The 20,302-nt window shown below is 41.2% G+C and overlaps 1 protein-coding gene across 1 annotated transcript in view; it reads left to right on the top strand.

Annotated features, from left to right (window-relative positions):
• Positions 1 to 20,302, top strand: part of Pde11a (phosphodiesterase 11A) — a 352,151-nt gene that overhangs the window by 124,025 nt on the left and 207,824 nt on the right. The window contains exons 3-4 of the mRNA XM_036186349.1: positions 2,954 to 3,043; positions 7,679 to 7,819. Coding sequence (XP_036042242.1) covers positions 2,954 to 3,043; positions 7,679 to 7,819 — 231 coding nt within the window. The remainder of the gene's footprint in view (positions 1 to 2,953; positions 3,044 to 7,678; positions 7,820 to 20,302) is intronic.

Genomic DNA, 20,302 nt, shown 5'->3' with positions numbered 1-20,302 from the left:
AAGCACCTGTAACTACAGTTCCAGGGGATCTGACACCCTCTTCTGACCTCCTTGGGCATCAGACATGCACTTGGTATATAGACATATATGTAGGCAAACACTCATACACGTAAAATAAATTAAATCTAAAAAATTTAAGATTCCAGATGTTTTTAATTACATAGAAAGCCTGGTAGAAAGAGCTCAATTTTGGCATCACAAAATAAGTGAAGCAAGGCTTTAGAAAATAGCTCATAAATTCATTTGACAATATCCTTCTTCCTACTTGCTGGACTTACAGACCACCTTAGACTTGGTTCAGAAGGCGCACATAATCAAAATAAATGATGGCGAGTTAAATAAGTAATTGTTGAGGTCAGGTTGTGACTTACGAGTTACTCCATATCATGTAACACTGGCTTTTCAGTTTGTCTATACTTGTATAAAACAGTGTCTTGCCCTGAGAGACTCCATTTTACAATCAGTCTTTGACTCCATCTTGACGATGGAGGATGATCCTGCTCTTGGATGGAGATATGAATAGACCATCTGCCTGATACCACCCATGAATCAGAGGCTCCAGATGACGCACTCTTGCAGTCAAAAGGGAACTACCTTATACATTTGTTGTGGTCAGTTGAGAACGTGGGAGTCCATGTTGTATTACAGTTTTATCAGGAAAACCAAGCCTGAGAACTTACAGACATAGCAGGCCAAGGAAGGAGTGTAATCCCTTGCCTAGAGCCCTTAAAGAGGTAGACCCTGTCACTTCAATGGGGGGGGCATCTATCATCTGAGCACTCAGTGTGCACATCAAAGGAGGCGAGGACAACTCCCATCTGTCCCAGGAGCTTCGGCTTAGCTCAGTCACACTGTTGATGAGGCCTCCTCAGACTGCTGTCTGCCCTGCCTCTTGTTCTTCTACCTAGACTGGCCATCCATCAATCTACCTGACCTGGCCCCGCCCCACCCTTCACGTCACTCCTACAGCCCAACTCTAATCTGACTCTACCTCCAGCAGCTCCAGCAGCTTCTGGCTTCTCCCATAGCTCAATTCAGTTCATTATCAATACAAAAAATTCTTTGATCATTATCACTTTCCCAGCTTTGGCTTCTCAGGCTTCTTTGAAAGTCCTTAAAATCTCTGCCATTTTAATCCTTTGCAGTCATTCTGTAACACACATGCACAAGTGCACACACACACACACACACACACACACACAAGTGCAATCTGTAATATATGGTCTGAAAGTTCATATTACTAATTAAGACTGGAATAAAAGAACTTGCTGTTGCTCTACTCAGGGTTATCAAGGGAAGTTGGACCATCTGGCAAGCGTGGTCATCGGAACCACTTACCTTGTGAATGTATTGTTACCTAGTAAATTCTGGCGTTGTGAAAGACACAGACATGTTGACCTTTGCTTCTGACCCAGTGTACTCACAACAGTGACTCATAGATCCTCCTCTCTATTATCCACATAAGAGCCCCCATCTCTGTTGCAGGGGGGGAAAAAGGTACAAACCAAAGAAAGCACGCCTGCCCCAAATGAGAAACTACAAGGAAACCTGCTCATTGTATAGTTGATGTTAAAAGTGGTCCCATTCAGGCCAAAAGCAGGGAAGTGCTGGAGGGATGGATACCCAGCAGCTTTATGTGAACCAGTAGGCTTACAGGCAAACTTATTAAAACATGAAGAGGAAGAGCTAGAAATGGTAGAGAGGAGAAACAGAAATAACGTTTGTTTCAGGAGGCAACTCAAGGGCTCACCGATGGAATCTCTCCTGAGAGACCTGCAAAATAAGCGTGCTGGGGTTTGTGCTTCTTGGTTTAAGACTTTAACTCTTCTATAGAGCTCTGAAATTCCTCCAGGGACTCCAGGCCTGAGGTGTGTGGCTAGCTAGTTGAAGCAAGATAATAAATGATAAAGAATGGGAATTGTGCTTATCTTTTATTTTCCCCCAAGTCACCCTTCAGGCAACTCCAGTCTGGGGGTCCCCGGAGGTGCAGCACACGTGCTCCCGAGTGTGTAGTCTACACAGTGGGAGATGCACTGTCCCTACCGGCCACTGCTAGAACTGCTTGGTGTGCCCTGGCACCGCTTCACAAGGCATTGTAATGGGGGTGGGGGACAGAAAAAGATCGATACAAGACATGTTGTTTCCACTCTACTCTAGAGAAATCCCAGAAAAAAAAAAAATCACTCATTCCTCTTATGCTGTGAAAAGTTCAGGGGTCTTGCTGGAACATCCTATCTGCCTGGAACCAAATGCTCTAGAGAGAGACTTTGACCTCCTGTTGAGGAAGACTTTCTCTAGACCTGGCATTTCTGGGTCTTCCAGCTGGGTATTTCTTCCCATCGGAGGTGTTGTCTCTCATGGACTCCAAGACTTTCCTCAAACAAGTTGCTGCATAGCCCTCCGAGTTTGCATTCTTGTGTAATCATATCTACCTGATAATGGATCCAAGCAGAGATATTTTACACAGGAGGACTAGGCCTGGAGCCCCTAAGTTCCTACTAGGCCCATCCTACTAGGCATGCTTAACTTTAGTAGCTGGCAGGCCCTGCTGAGACCCATTTTATAGACATACACGTACACAGGGATTCACTCATGCCCTGCCCACCTCTAAATATGAATGTGAATACATGCTTTAAATTCCAGTTCTCTTCTTGTTTTTCAAAGTTGGAATACAAGATGTATCAGACATAGTTCCTGTATTATAACTCCTGGGATCTTTTGCTTTACCCCCCTTTATGTTTTCCTAGCTGTGAATTTCCCAGTTAAAGACTGGGTTTACACAAGGATCTTAGCGCTAACTCTGAAAAAATGTGCCCCCTGAGGCTGAGATGGTAGTGTTCACAGCTCAAAGCCCAGTTCACTTGATTGAGAGGGAAGTACTGCCTAGGCAGGGAGTGTGGGCTTTGGTTTAGGGGTGGATGCGCTAATGTTCTTGATGTCTTCTGTGCCCCAGGTTATGCAGATGTATCTTCCATTTTGTGGGATTGCCATCTCCAATGCTCAGCTCTTTGCTGCCTCGAGGAAAGAATATGAAAGGAGCAGGGTGAGTAGAGAGAGCTGTGAGGCATGCTTCAAGCTCGCCGCCTTCCACCACCCCCACCCCCGCCCTGCCGTCTGTGTCACCCCATCTTCTAAAACAGCAGGAATCGTTTCCGTTTGTGCAATCCTGCCATGCCAGGGCTGAAGATCACTTAATACAATAGGCAAGTTATAGGTAAAAGTAAATACAAATTCTCTGTTGTTGTTTCTGGACAACAGAACTGGCTTCTGTCTGTCAAAAGGGAATCAGTCTCGCATCTATACTCTGTGGTTGCGGCAGACATAGCATTGGTGCTTGCAACTTCGGAGCAGCAACATTTGCTGACGGTTTTACACTTTAGTTCCCTCAGGGAGCAGGATGTGCTGCAAACACGCCTTCTCTCCTCCTTGCACATCTTGTCTGAAAGGTTTCTATAAGAGCAACACAAAGTGTGTAGAGCAATTACACAGGCACCGTTTTATAAGATTATTAAGCACGAAAGAGGCGGTGGCCTTATACACCATCAGGAATCATAGAATCAAGTAATAAAATGCACCCAGAAGATCAGAAAGCATTAAATTATCAACTAGAGATTAAAGCATATTAAATTCACTCTACATTTAAATAATGAAGATCACCATTACAGCTTAGAAATACACTCTAGGAGAAACTGTTGAAAAAAAAGAATTAAATCCCTCAGCCATTAAATTGATTAGTTTATTTACTAACAATTGTGCTAATAACTATTTTGTAGTAAACAGATGAATGAACAGTGCTGACTACACAGACCTCTTCCTTGGGCACAGTACACCTTTCTTCTAACTGGGCCCCCTTTTCACCTTCAGAGCCCTGTCTTGCTTTGCTGCTCCAGCAATATGCCTCCATGACTTCCAGAGAACCATCTGTTTGTCTCACGTCATCACACTTCCACACATTCTCCTCCGTCTTCAATGCCTCTTCTCCCTTCCTACTGCCAACTGCCTTGTGTATCCTTCAGGACCCAGCTCAGCTTCTTTTCTCCGCTTTCTGTTTGTCATTGTCATAGTGTGGGCACCCATTACATTGTTATGGTATTTGATGATAACCCTCTTCTACAACCACACTATGAATCCCTTAAGGGAAACTTCTTGCTGCATTGAGACAGCTGTTTTGTGCTCGTGTATGGCACAGTTCACTTATTCTTTCAACAGGTATGCATTGTGTTGTTTTCATGAGACACTGTCTGTCCTTCATAACTTACTATTCTAATGGGAACAATAGCTTGTAACTGGAAGTTTCTCAGTCCCACCAGGCCCCGTGATCCCGCAGCCATTTATAAAATAACCATTCAGAGGCTTATAATAATTACAAACTGTATGGCCTAATGGCTCGGGCTTCTTGCTAGCTAGCACTTACAATTTAACTCAACCCATTTCTATACATCTGTATGTTGCCATGTGGCTGTGGCATTACTGGTCTGCTGGCATCTTGTTGCTCCTTTGGCGGTGGCTGGCGTCTCCCCCAACTCTACCTTTCTTTGGCTCATCTTCAGTTTGAATGTACCGCCTAACCTTATCCAGCCCTGCCATAGGCCGATGCAGCTTTATTTATCAACCAGTCAGAGCAACACATATTCACAGCATACAGAAAGACATCCCACAGCAATAGGTAATAGGAAAAAATAAAGACAAAAACCACACAGTGCCAGACAGAAAAATGAAGTGTTATGGATGGGGTAGATTGAACAGACATTGATGTCTGAAAGGGATGAAAAGATATCTATAAGGAGGCGACAGAAGTGGAAGAAAGTAAGAGACCGCGTGAGGACCTGTGGGGAGCATCCAGACCATAGATACAGCAGGTGCAAAGGTCCTGTGGTCCTGAAGAGGGAGAACAGAGAGAGGAAAGGAGAGGATGCACAAGAAGCAAATGAAGACAAGGAGGTGAGCGGGGGGGCCAGAGGGTAGAAAAGCCTATGGGCACTTCAGGAACTCTTGGTCTTAAGTGTGGTGGAAAACCACTAGGAGATTTTGAGCTAATTCCATTTCATTTAAAAAAAGAAAACAACCTGGCCCTTGAAACAGTGAAGGGCTGAGGAGAGTGAATAATGAGAAGGAACTTGAAGGCAGGAAGAGACCCTTAGAAGACGACAGTGAAGTCAAGAGAAAAGGTAGCTGGCACTAAGGCAGTAAGAAGAGAGAAACGCCTCTGCAAATCAATGGTGACGTATGCAGGGCTTGCTGATGTGGGGGACAGAGAAGGAGACTTTGGGCTTATACACAAGTTTATGCTCAGCAAAAACTTGAATTAAGGACCTAAATTTGAGGGAGTATAATATTAGGGATGGGGATTATGCAACTCTCAGAGACTTGTTGAGGGGTCGAGAGAGGAAGAAGGTGTGGATAAGAGAGAGGAAGATCCACGGATCAGCTCAGGAGCAGAAGGGGAAAGAGAAATACCCAGCCATTTCCTCCACAGACATGACAATTAAGAAGCTGCGCACATTGGCCCTTGTGAACTGTTTCTACAGCCTGTCTGACTGTTGATCAACCTAGATTCCTTCTCTTTTCCTCCTCTTCTGGGGCTAGCCTTTTTGCTATTTGTAAAACTTGTACCATCCGTTCTCAAAGCAGCAATTTTTAATTAGAAAGAATAAAATTATTGTAATATGATTTGTCAGTGCAAGACTCCAGGGGGATGAGTTCCTCCTTTGAGAGAAATGTTCTTGTGGAGAGGTCCCAGAGGCTCTCCATGCAATCATAACAAATTGAAAAGTTAAATAATTGTTCAGTTAATATGATCCATTTGAAGAAATAATCTGAGTGATTAAGGTAATGATGTTTTCCCCTTAATAACAGGGAATTTGCTTGTAATTACCCAGACAATTGTCTCTCTTTGAAGAAATTATTTCTCTTATTTTTTGAGATTATAATTAGATCATTTCCCCCTTATTTCCTCCCTCCAAACTCTCTCATATTTCCCCCCTTGCTCTCTTTCAAATGCATGGCCTCTATTTTCATTAATTGTTGTTACATCCATATATGTTTACACACACACACACACACACACACACACACACACACACACACACACTCCTAAATATATAAACACAACCTGCTCAGTCTGTGTAATGTTATTCATATGTCTGTTTTCAGGATTATTTGGAGTTGGGTAACCAATCGTGTGCCCTTCCCTGGGTAAGAATTGTGCCCCATTTAATGTCTTTGGACATGAAATTACAGCGCAGTGGCCTCTGGAAGCAGTTTGCTGTCCTAATGACAAAGAGTCTGGCTTCAATTAACATAGTATTTGCATCTTAGTGGAATCCTGGGCAGTATGATGCTTCTCCACCAGCAGTGTCTCTTCAGGAGAACACTCCCCAGGAACTGTGGTCCTTTCAGTAGCTCCATCAACTAGGTTCATTTCACGGATCCCTTAACTCATTTGAACACTTTTTTTATCCTCAAGAGACTCAGAGAAGAAATTTTGTTTCCAATTATTTCAGGACAAATCAAATTCATTCCTGAAGTTCAAAAACAGTCATGCCCCTGGGCTGTTGATCAATGCCACGATGAATAAATTCACACCTGTGGGTTCCTGGAGCCCTTTTGTGGAAGGTCAGACAGGCAAGCAAACATCTTGTTTAATGTTATGAGAAAAGCATAAGCCAATTCAGTGGCCTTGTGATTCCCTGAAGGCTCTGAAAGGAGCTGAATTTCTACCCCCTATAAATAGTCTTTATTCTGCAAATTCTGGAGGGAAAAAAAAGGTCATCAAAAATTCCAAACAAATATTACTTCAAAGCATAAATTGCAAGTTCCCTCGGCCAGAAAAAGGAATAGGTTACTGCAACTGAATTTTGAAATGAGTACACAGTGTTCAACTTGTAATTTACATTTTTTTCTTTAATTTATGTACCTTTCAATCTGCCATCTTAACAGCAATTTTAATGAGGGTTTCTTTCCTGAGATGTACAGCAATATCTAAATGTTCTACTGAACTGTTGGAAGTGAGGCAGTCTCCTCTTGCATGGAGAGAGTAATGTGAGAACACACACACACACACACACACACACACATACACACACACACAATATATATATATATATATATATATATGTATATATATACATATATATATATATATATACATATATATTTGAATGCTTGGAGCCTTAACATTTATCTGTATTATTCTTTCAGAATTCTGGGAGAGATATGTATTAGTGAAAATAGGTATCGGGGATGGGGATTTAGCTCAGTGGCAGAGTGCTTGCCTAGCAAGCGCAAGGCCTTGGGATTCGATCCTCAGCTCCACATGAAAAAAAAAAAAAGAAAAAGAAAATAGGTGTCAAGTTGAGCGTGAAGTGATCCAAGTGCTTGGTATTTATAAAAATGTCGATTTTGAAGAAAAACCACCACAGTGGGTAAAACACCTACATGCACTGGCTACATGATTCCTTTGACACTGACCCCCTCCATTCTCTGGTTGTATTTTTCAATTTAAGAGAGTGTGTTATAAAGTGAATTGCAGAGCTCTGATAGAACAACCATAAATGTTTTAAAAATTAGCCACATGAAATATTTGTTCTTAGAGAAAATACTACATGGAGTTTTGCGGGAATGCAAAGCCAATACATTTCAGTCTTATAATTCCTAATATGTGCTTCTCCATCTCCAGGCTTTGCTGGAGGTGGTCAATGACCTCTTCGAAGAACAGACTGACCTGGAGAAGATTGTCAAGAAAATAATGCATCGGGCCCAAACTCTGTTGAAATGTGAACGCTGTTCGGTTCTTCTTCTAGAAGACATTGAATCACCAGTAAGTAACCCTCGGCTTTCCATGTGGAGTCAAAGACTGGGCGGAAGGAAGTTAAGTTTATCCTCAATTAAACTTGAGAGCAGAGCAGCTGTGCTCATGTCTTCAGCCCAAGAGAGAACGTTTTCATAAATGAGAGGCTCTTTTAGATATGTTTCCCTTTTTATCTTGTCCTCACTCTGGAAACTGAACCTTTTAAGTGGATGGGGACCTCAGAGCCAGGTTAGCTCCGTGTATATCATGGAAGATGGAGCTCAAGTATGCAATGATTCCCCAGCATCACACAACTAAATCAGAAGAGAAGACCTAGCGCAGCCCCACACACCCCACCTTATTTACCCAGAACAGGGCAGGCTCCTCTCCCGTGCAAGATGACTCAGCCCTCAGAAGACGGCAGGGAGTAAGCAAAGGACCAGAGCGAAGTCCCCTCAGCTCCTGGGTAGACTGTTGTGAGCCTGGGCTGTGCTCTGCAGTAGGATGTCTTCCAAGATTTCTAGATTCCCTCACTGCTGCTCTGGGCTGGTACAAACCAGCCCAGAGCAGCCCATGCAGAGAGGAAAGTGCCTCGCCTCACCTCGGAGTCTCTTTGTGCTCCAAGATGTAGAAATATGGAGGCTCTGGCCTGGCACATTTTGATGGTTTGTGGCCAGCATTTGGGTTTGGTGCAGCCCTTGGGGCTGTTTGGGAGAAATCAATTGCAAAACAAAGCAATTATACTGAAAATAATGGTTATCATCTATCTAAGTAAGCTCTTCAAAGTTAAATGTCTAAACCCTCAGGAGCAACTTAATGTCTTTGCTGAGAACTCACTTCAAAGACCAAGAATTGTCTAGCATTTAAGAGCTTTTTTAGTATTTCGGAGAGTGGTATTTTACTACATGAAACTTAGAAAAGGTGTGGTCTTTGCTTTAAGGTTGTACTCCTCAAAGACTGACAATGTGAGGTTAAAGCATAGTAAGTATTGTAAACTTTTCATAGACTGTTTAGAATGTGTAGGTCCATGTATGTGAAACCTGACAACATCACTTTTAGTTCTGAATGTTCACACAGAAATATAAACATTTATGAATTAACCATAGAGCTTATTAAAAGGGCAACAAAGAGAAACAGTGAGTGAAATTCTGCTTGAAAAACTGTATAAATGCACTTGAAATAGCTTAGCTCCCTGTAAAGAAAAACTAGCTAAATGGGCAAAGCAAAGGTAAAAAGTTTTGTACGAAGGTGTTTGATGAAGTCCCCTCTCACAGCCCTGCCTAGTTCCACAGACACCCTGTCAAAAAGTTTCAGGGGAGGAATTATATCAAACTCAGCAAGATAAGGCTAAATTCTGGGCTCTGAAGCTCCCAAATAGAGCTTAGAATTGTGTAGTTGTTGTTAAAACATTAAAACTGGGGGAGGGGAAGATGCCTGGTCTGTAAAGAACTTCTCTTGAAGGACTGAGAGCAGAATTTGATCTGCAGCACTCCCCCTAAAAAGCCAGGGCTGTGTGCTTGCTCTTGTAATCTCAGCACTGGGGAGGCATTGTGGGGGCGAGGGGGATCCTAGGGTTCACTGAGCAGCCAGCCTGTCTGACAAGCTCCAGGCCAGTGAGAAATCCTGTCTTTTAAAAAAAAAAAAAAAAAGACAGAAACAGCACTTTATCCTCTACTCCACGTTCACACACACACACACACACACACACACACACACACACACACACACACAGATGTGCACACACCTGCATACCCACATACAGACAAACAACAACAGTAACAAAACACTAAAACTTTTCATTTGGAAGAGCCAGGATTTTCTAAATCTAAAGGCTAAGTGAATCATAACCAAACACAATTTTAAAAAAGCAAGAAATTAGAAAAAGAACAGATAAAGCCCTGGAGTCTGTCAATCAGATGGGGTAGAGCAGTATGTGTGCTATAGTTGTTCCTCCCACTGTCCCCAGGCTCAGCTCTTCCCCAGGTTGCCCCATATTTAAGTCTCCATACATTAATATTAGTGGAGGAGGCAGTAGAGACGATGGCTGAAAGTCCCCAGGCACATGGTGAGGAGAGAGCAGAGGAGATGTCCGCATTAGTGGAAGCCAAGGGCCATGAGGGCCCTGGAGGCTTTCTAAGCCTCTGAGAAGCACAGAAAAGTAAATGTCATTTTCCCCATGCCTAGTAGAAGCTGACAGGTGGAAGCCTGTCACTAGAAGAAATCTCCTGCCCAAGCCAGAGGATGGGGGTACTGCGTCCCAGATTAGGGGACTGAGGAGGACTGTGCTGAGGCCAGAGAAGTGTCATACCCCTTAGCAAGGAAGAAATCTAGAGGAAACTTTCTCTCCGGAGCACCTGGAAGTTGCAGGTCAGATGCTAAAGTTTCCATATCCGAGGAGTTTCAATATGAAGTTACTGAGAAAACCTGATGTGGCTGTGTTCCGCTGTGGCCTTCTCTTTTGCCTTCTGTCAACATACGCAGAATTGAGGCTCAAGGAGATAGATATTCAATTGAGTTATAGAAAAAAAAAGTGTTACCTTTTGTACAGTTGTATCTGTTGCCTTGGAAATTTGTACCAATATACAAATTCCATTCTCTAGTTAATCATTCACCTTGTATTTGTTTCACCTAGGCAACAAAGGAAACATTTATAGACAAGGTTGAAGAATGATGGGTTATTCTGTAGGTGCTGGTAATTTGGAAAAAAATATAAAAGTTTTTTTAAAACTAGTTTAAACCAGTTTTAATTTTATAAGAGACAGAATAATTCGTCTCTTAAAACATTAAATAAATGCAGGTTCACTTAAGCTCAATTCAGGAAAGGACCAATACATTGTTAAAAATAGGTCTAAGATGCATTTGAGAAGACAGAGTAGGATTTTGAGGTTTTAACCAAAGTTTGTTAGAGACAAATCAAGGCCACAAACTGTGGGCTGAGGTTGTCTTTCACACTAGAGAACAGTCACTTACGTCTCTGTAAGGAAAAAAAAAAAAACCCACTTCACTAAAGCCATACATTTTTGTCGGTAGTAACCAGTGAGTAGAAGTGAGTCCATTTCCTGAATGAGGGGCTGGCAGCTTTTTCTATAATACCATAAGTTTTCCAAGTGTCTCTGGTACAGTTATACAACTCTGCCACTACAACATGAAAGCAGTCACAGACAATACATTAGAATGTGCATGGCTGTGTGCCAATAAAACTTGATTTATAAAAATAAGTGGTAATTCAGACTTGGCTTAAACATGGTATATTTCTGTCTTAGACAATCTCCCCCCCCCACACACACAATTAATTTAAAAAATCATAAAATAAAGAGTATAGGATGTCTGCAAAAATGCCATATAAAGAAAGTGAAAGCCAAAGGCTAGACACAGAGCACATCCCAGAAACATTGACACAGCTTTTTCATGAAATGGGATTAAAGATAACATAATCTCTTGGGAAAAGTAAATGCTCTAAAAGGAGCTATGGAGAAGTAAGAGATATATGAGAAGGAAGAGTGAGGCTGGTGGAGGAGGAAGAGGAGGGAGGGGAGGAAGGGGAAGGAGAGAAGGGAAGAAGACAGAGCACTTCCTTGGTAGAGCTTGGAAGAAGAAAATGTGAAATTATCCATAAATGGATATTACATTTGTAGAAAGCAGAAAGAAAATAAAAGACAGCTCTAAATGCTTTAAGGAGCATGAAGAACAAAATTGAAGACGAAATGGAAGAAAGTAAATTATAAAAAGAGAGATAAGAACGGGCTCATAGTGAAAGTTCAAAATAAGGATAATGTCGTGTCTCTGAAAAGAACACGACAAATGGAACAGGAAAAGGCTTTCAGAATTTTAACTCCAGGACATTTTATTGAAATAACGTCAAGGTTGGATTTACAGATTGAAAGAGCACACTATTCAGAGTCAGTACTAACTGCTCAGCACTGAAATACATTTGATGCTAATGGAATTTAAAGATAGGAAAAAACCAAATCCATGGGCATCTAGGCAAAAACTCATGACACTCTGGAAAAAACTTCATTCTGATGTTCGACTTCTTATGGTCCCATTCCCCCAGTACTCAAAGGCAGTGGAATAATATCTAACCATTCCTGGGGGGGGGCATGGGGACACATGGCTCTACAATTTAAAATCTAGGCAAAACTCATATTTAATTATTAAATCACAGGTGGTAGACACTTTGAAATATGCATGGAGGGGTGTAGGAAGTATAGTTCCAAGGGGCTGGAAAATGTGGGCAGCTGACATCTGAGAGCCCAAATAAACGCTTCTTCTCTTCCATGTGCTTCTTGTCCGGCGCTTTGTCAGTACAGTCCTTTTTCTACTAAGTGGTATTAAGCCTAGCATTTGTCTGGGGAGAACTGTGACTATGTCATCTCTCAAGCATGTTCCCTGCAAATCAGTTTGAGAAGTGATCTGGGTAAAGCGAGGCCAATGGCTCAGAGTCTTGATATATACAAGACTGCACACCCAGGCCCAAATGCAGACAGCGTCTCAACGGGTACCTTTGGTTTTGTGTGTTGACTTGAAATTTTAATGTGTCATGTAAAATCAGTATCCCTTTTTGATTTGTGCTTTAAGGTTTTGTTATAAAAAAAAAAACAAAACCAAAAACTTTGCTTTCAGTTACAGCAGTGATATACATACATAACACACACACACACACACACACACACACACACACACACACACACAAACACACACACACACACCCCACAATTATTTATGGCCTTTTATATCTATCTGGTATTGATTGATTTCGAGGTCGAATTTACTATGTAGCCCAGGTTAGCCTCACATTTATGATCCTCCTGTCTTACTTAACTTCCCCATAGAATTGATTTTTTTTTTTTTTTTTGGTAAAGTGTAAAGATAGAGCGCTCTCTCGCTCTCTCTCTCTCTCTCTCCCCCCCCACTGTGTGTGTGTGTGTGTGTGTGTGTGTGTGTGTGTGTGTGTATACAAAACCTTCTCCTGGAACTATTTTCCTCTACTTTATTGGTTCATCTGTATTATAATAAGTACCTTAAAATGCCTGGCTGTTTCTAAGCTTGCTGCATTGTTCTTTGGGGCTGTTTGTCTGTCTCTACAACAAAAGCACACAGTCTTGACTTCTACAATTTTACAATAGTTTGGTATTGTACAGGGTAAGTCTTCTGTGTTATTCAGTTTTAAAATTGTCACCTCACTGTGTCCTAGGAGAGGAAGGGGTAACTCCTCTTTACACACTTACCCTTTGTCACAGAGAAGTCTCTCCTAAAAGTGGCTTCTAGGTCTGCAGTCATGGTCTTTGGGCATTCAGGTGTAAACTCAGTACCAAAAATAGAAATGATGAATGTCTTTCTCGATTGTCTCATGTCAGAAGTGATATCTTACTGTCTTTTGCTTCTCTTAAGTGTTTCGGTTGGTCAATTTTAAGTGACTTTTGTCAATGGCTTTTTCTATTAGAAAACAAAACAAAACCCTTAGCTGGACACTGCTGTCAACATCGGGAAATGCTTGTCTTTTGATGGAAGTAGTGGACTTAATGATATTCCATCCTGGGAGCTGTCTAAGTGATCCCTGTCACTTCTTGGAGTTCCTTGCAGCTCACACACTTACTGTTATCCTGTGTCTTTTAGAGTTTGGACAAGGAAAATGAGTGTGGAAATTGCAGTCTGGTGTCCTCAGGCACCACCTCAGCTTTGCTATTTCCCATCTTTGTTCTGATCGTCCTGACAGCTGGCAGCTATTTCCTCATCCAGCATGCTAACAGAAACTTCTAAGCCTCTGACTTCAGGGCTGCTCTCTGGAGCCCCTTTACTAAATGTAGCAGAGCTAGCCATGCACGCTGGATTCCTAACGTGAGTCCTACCTAGCTTCTCGGTCTTTGTGTGCATAAACACTCAGTGAAGCCAGTGGTTGGATGACATCCCCATGTCCTACATCCGAGGGGAAGTGGCAGGTGATTGATGAGTGTTGTCCAGCAGTTCTGAACCTGCCTGTGATTTCCACCTCTGCCCCTCTTCCTAAGTGGATTATAAATACTTCCTCCTTTTCCATAACCTTCTTTCCATTTCCTCTTTCTTTCTTTAATTTTCCTTCTATGAGGATCCAACTTAAAGTCCTGTTTTATTTTTCTTCCAAGTGTTTTTTTTAAGAGTACAAAATAGAAGATTAATTTTTTTTTCTAGAGCTGAGGACCGAACCCAGGGCCTTGCGCTTGCTAGGCAAGCACTCTACCACTGAGCTAAATCCCCAACCCTTGAAGATTAATTTTTTAATTCTCTGATAATTATCTAAATAAGCATTTTCCATATACATGCACACATATTCAATCTCTACTATAATATATCACATTATATATTCATATGTTAACTTTTTATTAGGAATCAAATATGCATTTTTTGAGCTACAAACCACCTTATGTCACTTTATTAGCTCAACTCACACATTAGTCATTATTAAACTTAAGTCTCTTCTGGCCATCTCTGCCATATACTATCCCAAGTTTCTCCTACCTCTGGATTTTTCTGTATCATTTAGTGAAATCATCATGTTGTAGCTCATGTTGCAAACCACAGAGCAGTTTCTAGGTGTCGCCTTACCTTTTATATTCATACTTGACCACATTCTGTTGTATCTGTATCCAAACATCATTTCTAGCTCTCCCTTCCTTATGCTTGTTTTGCTCTCTTTCCTAATCTCTCACCTGGCATTGTCTCCTGAGTCCTACCTTTGCTTGTAAACAAGGAATTCTCTTCAATCAATTATTAATATGGCTCCTACTTACCTCTCTAATCATGCACCTGCTTTTTCTAAGATTCATTTAATTTTGTGGTTGTCTGTTGCCTAGGCAATAGTGTTCATACACTCAACATTCAAGGCTTACCACTTCTGTTTCCTAGCCCTTTCTTTCATATCTGCTCACCTCCCTGTGATCAGTCAGTGTCTGTGTTTGCATCTCTATTTTTGCACGTAGGGTCTCTGTGGGGAGAAAAGTATACTGGACACTGACGGAGGTGACTGTCCAGGCTCTTGCAACAGGAAGATGCTCATCCATGAGGAAGATATCAAAGACAAGGAAATATGCGAGTTTTAGAGAACTATAGGAACAAGGGAATTGTCTGTTGTGTAAGAAGAGCTTTCTGGGAGCCATGAGGTTGGAGACTGCTGTTATTTGGGAACACAGAAGGGCAAGAGGGTTTTCTGAGCATGGCCATTTCTGGAACACTGATGTGGCATTTCTTTATCAGTACTATTCTGGGATAAAATTTAACACTGTCCACACTGACTGTTCTCTGCGGTCCCCCTTCTACACCCGTCTATTGTTGGTTTACTTTCTGGCTCAGTGCCCTTGAAGACTGATCTCTACACAGCATCATGCTTGGGCTGTTTTGTCCTCTGGCTTCCAGTTGAGTCTCACAAGCTATAAGATCAGCACAAAACTTATGAAACAGAGGTATTACTGTCCTTTGTCACGCTCAGTTATAGAGGTGCCTTCCCTACAATTTCAGCTTCTCAAGGAAACCAACAGTGCCACTTTCTTCCTTTCCCATTCTCCTTGGGTTGTCTCAGGGTTTAGGAGCATTAACTGTTCTCAGAGTTGCTAGTCACTGGGTACTTTCCCACTCCTTACTGTTTCTTTTGACAGGACACACACTCCCAGAATTAATCTCTTTATTGGAACATGTTTCCTTAAACTCCTTTGGCTTATTCACTATTTACTGCCAGAGTAGAGAGTAGAGTGGTGTAGTGCCTCACCTGGATGACTTCCTCTGTGCCCAACTTACAACAGTCCACTCACCTGCTGGGACTTAGTTGGCCTGATGATGTGATCACTGTCCTGCATGCTTGGGTAGCCTTTGAGCATCTATCAAGATAGAATTATGCATTGGTAAATTGCTTCCTGATCTGTACTGTACTATATTATGACAGGGCACTTATTCTCTTCATATTTCCAGAGCCCATCACAGGGCCTGGAGCACTAAGTCTTTGATAAATGCTGATTGAGGAAACACATAAAATGCTAATTAACATAAGGGAAGAATTTGTGAAGAGGGAAGGTAGTGGATGATCATTTAAGGCAGTCTTTGGCCTTTTTGAGTAGCCCTCTTATGAAAAAAAAAAAGATTAAGAAAATTTTAAAATGATGATTACTTAGCAGTCATTTTCTTTTTGGTGGCAGCAATATCTACTTGAGTATAGTTTTGTTTTCGAGAGTTGTTTTTAAGTGGAAAGAACAGAGAAGAACCAGACTAACTACTCCTTGATAAATATAAAAATTAAAAAGACTTCTCTCCACAGAGCTTCTCCAAAGACCAGGTGGGGATGTCTTGTTTCCTCTACTTGGTGTCTACAGTTTCCCCAGGGTGGAGTCACCAGGCTGACTCACAGCAGGAAAGCTGAAAATCACCTTTTCACTTCCACTGATCCAGAAAACCCTTCTGGAACTCCCCTTAGGAGACTCTTTCTTTAGGTCCATGAGTTATATGTCCTTCATCTGTCTTCATTTTGTACTCATATGATAAAATCATAATTGAGTTTGTGCAGCCAGTTTTATGAAATAAATAAAACTATTTATTGGCTCAAATCATGAATACAATGTGAATTCTGTTCTTTTTCATTTATAATTTCATCTGGGTTTTTTGTTGTTGTTATGATTTCTGTAGCTGCAGGTATTTGATCATAAACAATGATTTATTTGAATGGATCTCAGTCTCTCTCTGTGTCTTTGTGTCTCTGTCTCTCTCTCCCCCTTCTCCCCTTTCCTCTCTCCCTCTCTTCCTCTCTCTCCCTCCACTTCTGCCTCTAGGATCTGTCTTTGTTGCCCAGGCTGGTCTAGATCTTCAGCCTTAATCCCCTTAGTTCTGGGATCACAGATGTGTACTGCCAGCCATACCCAGCTAAGTTCATTATACTTTGTATAGATTCATTTGAAAGCATAAAGACATCAATTTGTTATTAGAGGTGCTTGTGAAAGCGGAAGAAGGCACTGTTACTGTCCCAGGATGGCATGCTTAATTAAAGAGTGATTTTGTTCTGTGACAACCAGGCCATGTGTGTCCCCAAGTATATTCCCTGCTGCTTGCCTTAATACCTAAAATTTCTATCATTATAATGTTACTTTAGAAGATTATAACTCCAGGAATTCCCCTTTCTGAATTATAGATCAATCACATCCATTTTCATTAATTAATTTATTATTAGCCCTTAATAATTCAGCAGGCAGTAAACTGGCCCACAGAAGGCTCTAGACCAAAGATTGCTGAATTTATTTTCTGTGAAGGTTTACCTAGTAAATATTTGGGGCTTCATGGCCAATATAATATCATTTGTAACTATTCTGCTCTATTGTAATAATAGAAAATGGACACAGCTCTGTTTTAATAAAACTTTATTTATAGAAACAGGTGATGATAAGATTTGACCTATAGGCTATCTTTAGCCCACACCTGCTCTTAGTAGTAGGAAACAAACAGATGAGGTTCCATTCCAGGATTATGCTACTTCTCAACTGATTGTTCATCTTGAAAGTGCACAAAGGCCAACATATAAATTATGTTTCTCAACAATTTGCCAAGGCAAATTTAGCTGTGATTTTTAACCTCAAGTTATCCATAAATGGCAGACTTGTAAGGAGATTCTATTAACGGTCCTGGGTTCCTGCATATGTGGCTTTGACTTAAATTTATGACAGTAGTAGAGTCCAGAATGCACCGGAAACCTTCAAAGTCAGACAGCCTGGTTCCAAAACAACTTCATGTACATTATGAGCCTCAGGTTGATGTTGTGATGCCTCGCTGACCTTGTCTGGCTTACAGTCTCACTACTGTGCTTATTTATTTTCTTACTCTCTGGATGGGTCTCAGGCCTGCTGCCTTTTATTCTTGTACCATTTGCCACTAGCTGTAGGCTGTTAAGTGTCCTTCTTTCTTACCATCCCAGGTTCCTAGCCCTACCCTTAAATAATACTCTTCTAATCAACCTGGTGGCCCATACAAGGCTTTCATCAAGTATTTCATTTATGAAAACATTTTATCCCCATTTGTATATTTTTTTCAAGTTTAAATACTTCATCTTCTAATCCTGCTCAATTCAGGATTAGAATTCAGCTTAAGCTTTTGAGAGCCATGAGTGGTACCACATGCTTCTAGTCTCAGCTTAGGAGGGGCTGAAGCAGGGGATTGAGAGATTGAGGACAGACTGGGCTACAGAGTGAAACCCTTTCTCAAAACAACAGTGACAACAAACAAACAAACAAACAAAACTATCTATGATTTTAAAATGTAAAAATGTAAGTGAACAAATATGGCAAGTGTGTATGATGTGTTCTATGAATGTAATGACATGGGAGGCTTTCCAAGGGAAAAGAGAAAACAAAGTCAAGTCCACACATTCAAATCTGAAGTGTGCTGTATAAGTTAAAGCTTAGCACCAAAAGCTTTGCTTTGAGCTTCGAAAGAAGGTAAGTGAAGGGGGAAAATTATAGATTTTATAATTCCCTCTATCTAGTAGAAGTAATCACATTGGGGCATCACAAAAAAACTTCTGATCCTGCGCTTTAAAGTTTAAATTATTTTATAGAGAGAAAAGGAGGAGAAAAGTAGGGGAAGAGAGGGAGGGAGGGAGGGGAGAGAAAGAGGTGGGAGATGAACATGAATGTGAGAATTGGCCCATGAGATTATGCATGTACATTCTGCATTCATGCACAATGTATGCATTATATATTATACACTCATGCATGTAGAAGCCAGGGGACAACATCTGCTTTTATATCTCAGATGTCACCCACCTTGTTTTTAGACACAGGGTCAGGGTCTCTCATTGAACTAAGACTCAACAAGGAGGCTAAGCTGGCTGGCCAGTGAGGTGTAGGGAACCTGCCTGTCTCTGTTTCCACAGTGCTGGAATTACTAGCGTGTGTCAACTCACACAATATTTTTATTACATATTCTAGCAAATCAAACATAGGTTTTCATGTTTGTGCGGCAAGCATTTTGCCTACTGAACTATCACCCCAGCCCTAAATTCTTTATTTATGAATCTTACATCTTTTTTTTTTTTTTTTTTTAACACAAGTTCTATTATGCAGCTCTGGCTATCCTAGAATGCACTCTGTAGACCAGGCTGGCCTTGACCTCACAGAGATCCACCCATCTCTGCCTCCTGAGTGCTGGGATTAAAGGTGTGCCACCATGCCTGGCCCATTATATTTTATTTTTTATCATGGCTTCATGGCCTAGTTTACTATAGGGTGCATGAACTTCGAAGATGTGTATCCATGGCTTTCTCTTTATTCACAAAACATGTATTACTAACAGCAAACAACTGAAATAAAGCAAAGTATTTTGAGCCTGTTTTATTTTGTTTTAGTTTTTAGGGTCTGATGTAGTTTAGGCTGGCCTCAGACTCCCTAAATGACTCCAGACTCTCTAGGACAAGCTTGAATTTCTCCCCCTCTTCCCCGCCCTCACCCCCCAAGTGCTGGCATTACAGGCATGTGCCACCATACATAGTGTGTGCAAAGCTAGAGACCCAATCTAGGGCTTTACACTAGGCAAGTTGTCTACCAACCAAACTACATCTCCATCCTTTGGTCCAATTTTTTTTTCCAGCAAAGTGTTTGTTTGTTTGTTTAGAGGGATTGTCTGCTTGTTTTCATTTTGGTAGTTTTAAATGCTCATCATTTACATTTTAAGAATCAAACACTCAGAAGTTCTATCACAAGGTGTTTGTATGTCTTATATTCTTTGTGATTCTAGACCTATGCATCTATAACTTAAAATTTCCCATTTTATCTTCTAAAATGCCTCCAGATGGAAAATGCATTTTTAAAAGATCTTTATTGTCTTTATTCTTTGGACATTTCTCAAGATTGATTCCTTAAAGTGTAAAACCAGAAGTGCAGTTATTTTTTCCGATGGAGCACTTATTCAAGGAAAATCAAGTCCCCCACAGTAAGCTCCAGGAACACGGTGGCATTTATCTTTGTTGTTTTGGCACATGAAGTTCTATAGCTCCAATGCCTGTCACACTGACTGACACATGCAGACACTCAGTGCACATTTATTGTGTCAGAGGATGATGTTCAAAAAGTTAGAAACACAACTTTAAGGACTAGAGAGATGGCTCAGTGGTTAAGAGCATGTATGCCTCTTGCAGAGGACCTGAGTTTGGTTCTGAGAACCCACATCCAGCTGCTCACAGCTACCTGTAACCAGCTCCAGGCAATCCCATGTCTCTGGACTCCTTGGGCACCTGCACTCTCGTATACATACTTACTTACATAGACAGACACACAGACAGACACACACACACACACACACACACACACACACACACACACACACACCATCACTAAAAATAAAAAATAAATATTTTTTAGAAGACAAAACCTAACTTTGCAAAAATGTAAAGTAAGCATGAAGAAAAAAGTTATAGACTTCATGAATGAGCCAACAGAAGGTTGGCAAAACTAGTTCTTTTTTTAAACTCACTCTGTAGCCCAGGCTGGTCTCAAACCCACAGAGATCCAC

Source organism: Onychomys torridus, chromosome 4, assembly GCF_903995425.1.
Source record: "Onychomys torridus chromosome 4, mOncTor1.1, whole genome shotgun sequence".
NCBI classification, from domain to species: domain Eukaryota; kingdom Metazoa; phylum Chordata; class Mammalia; order Rodentia; family Cricetidae; genus Onychomys; species Onychomys torridus.
This window is presented reverse-complemented; position numbering and strand designations above follow the sequence as displayed.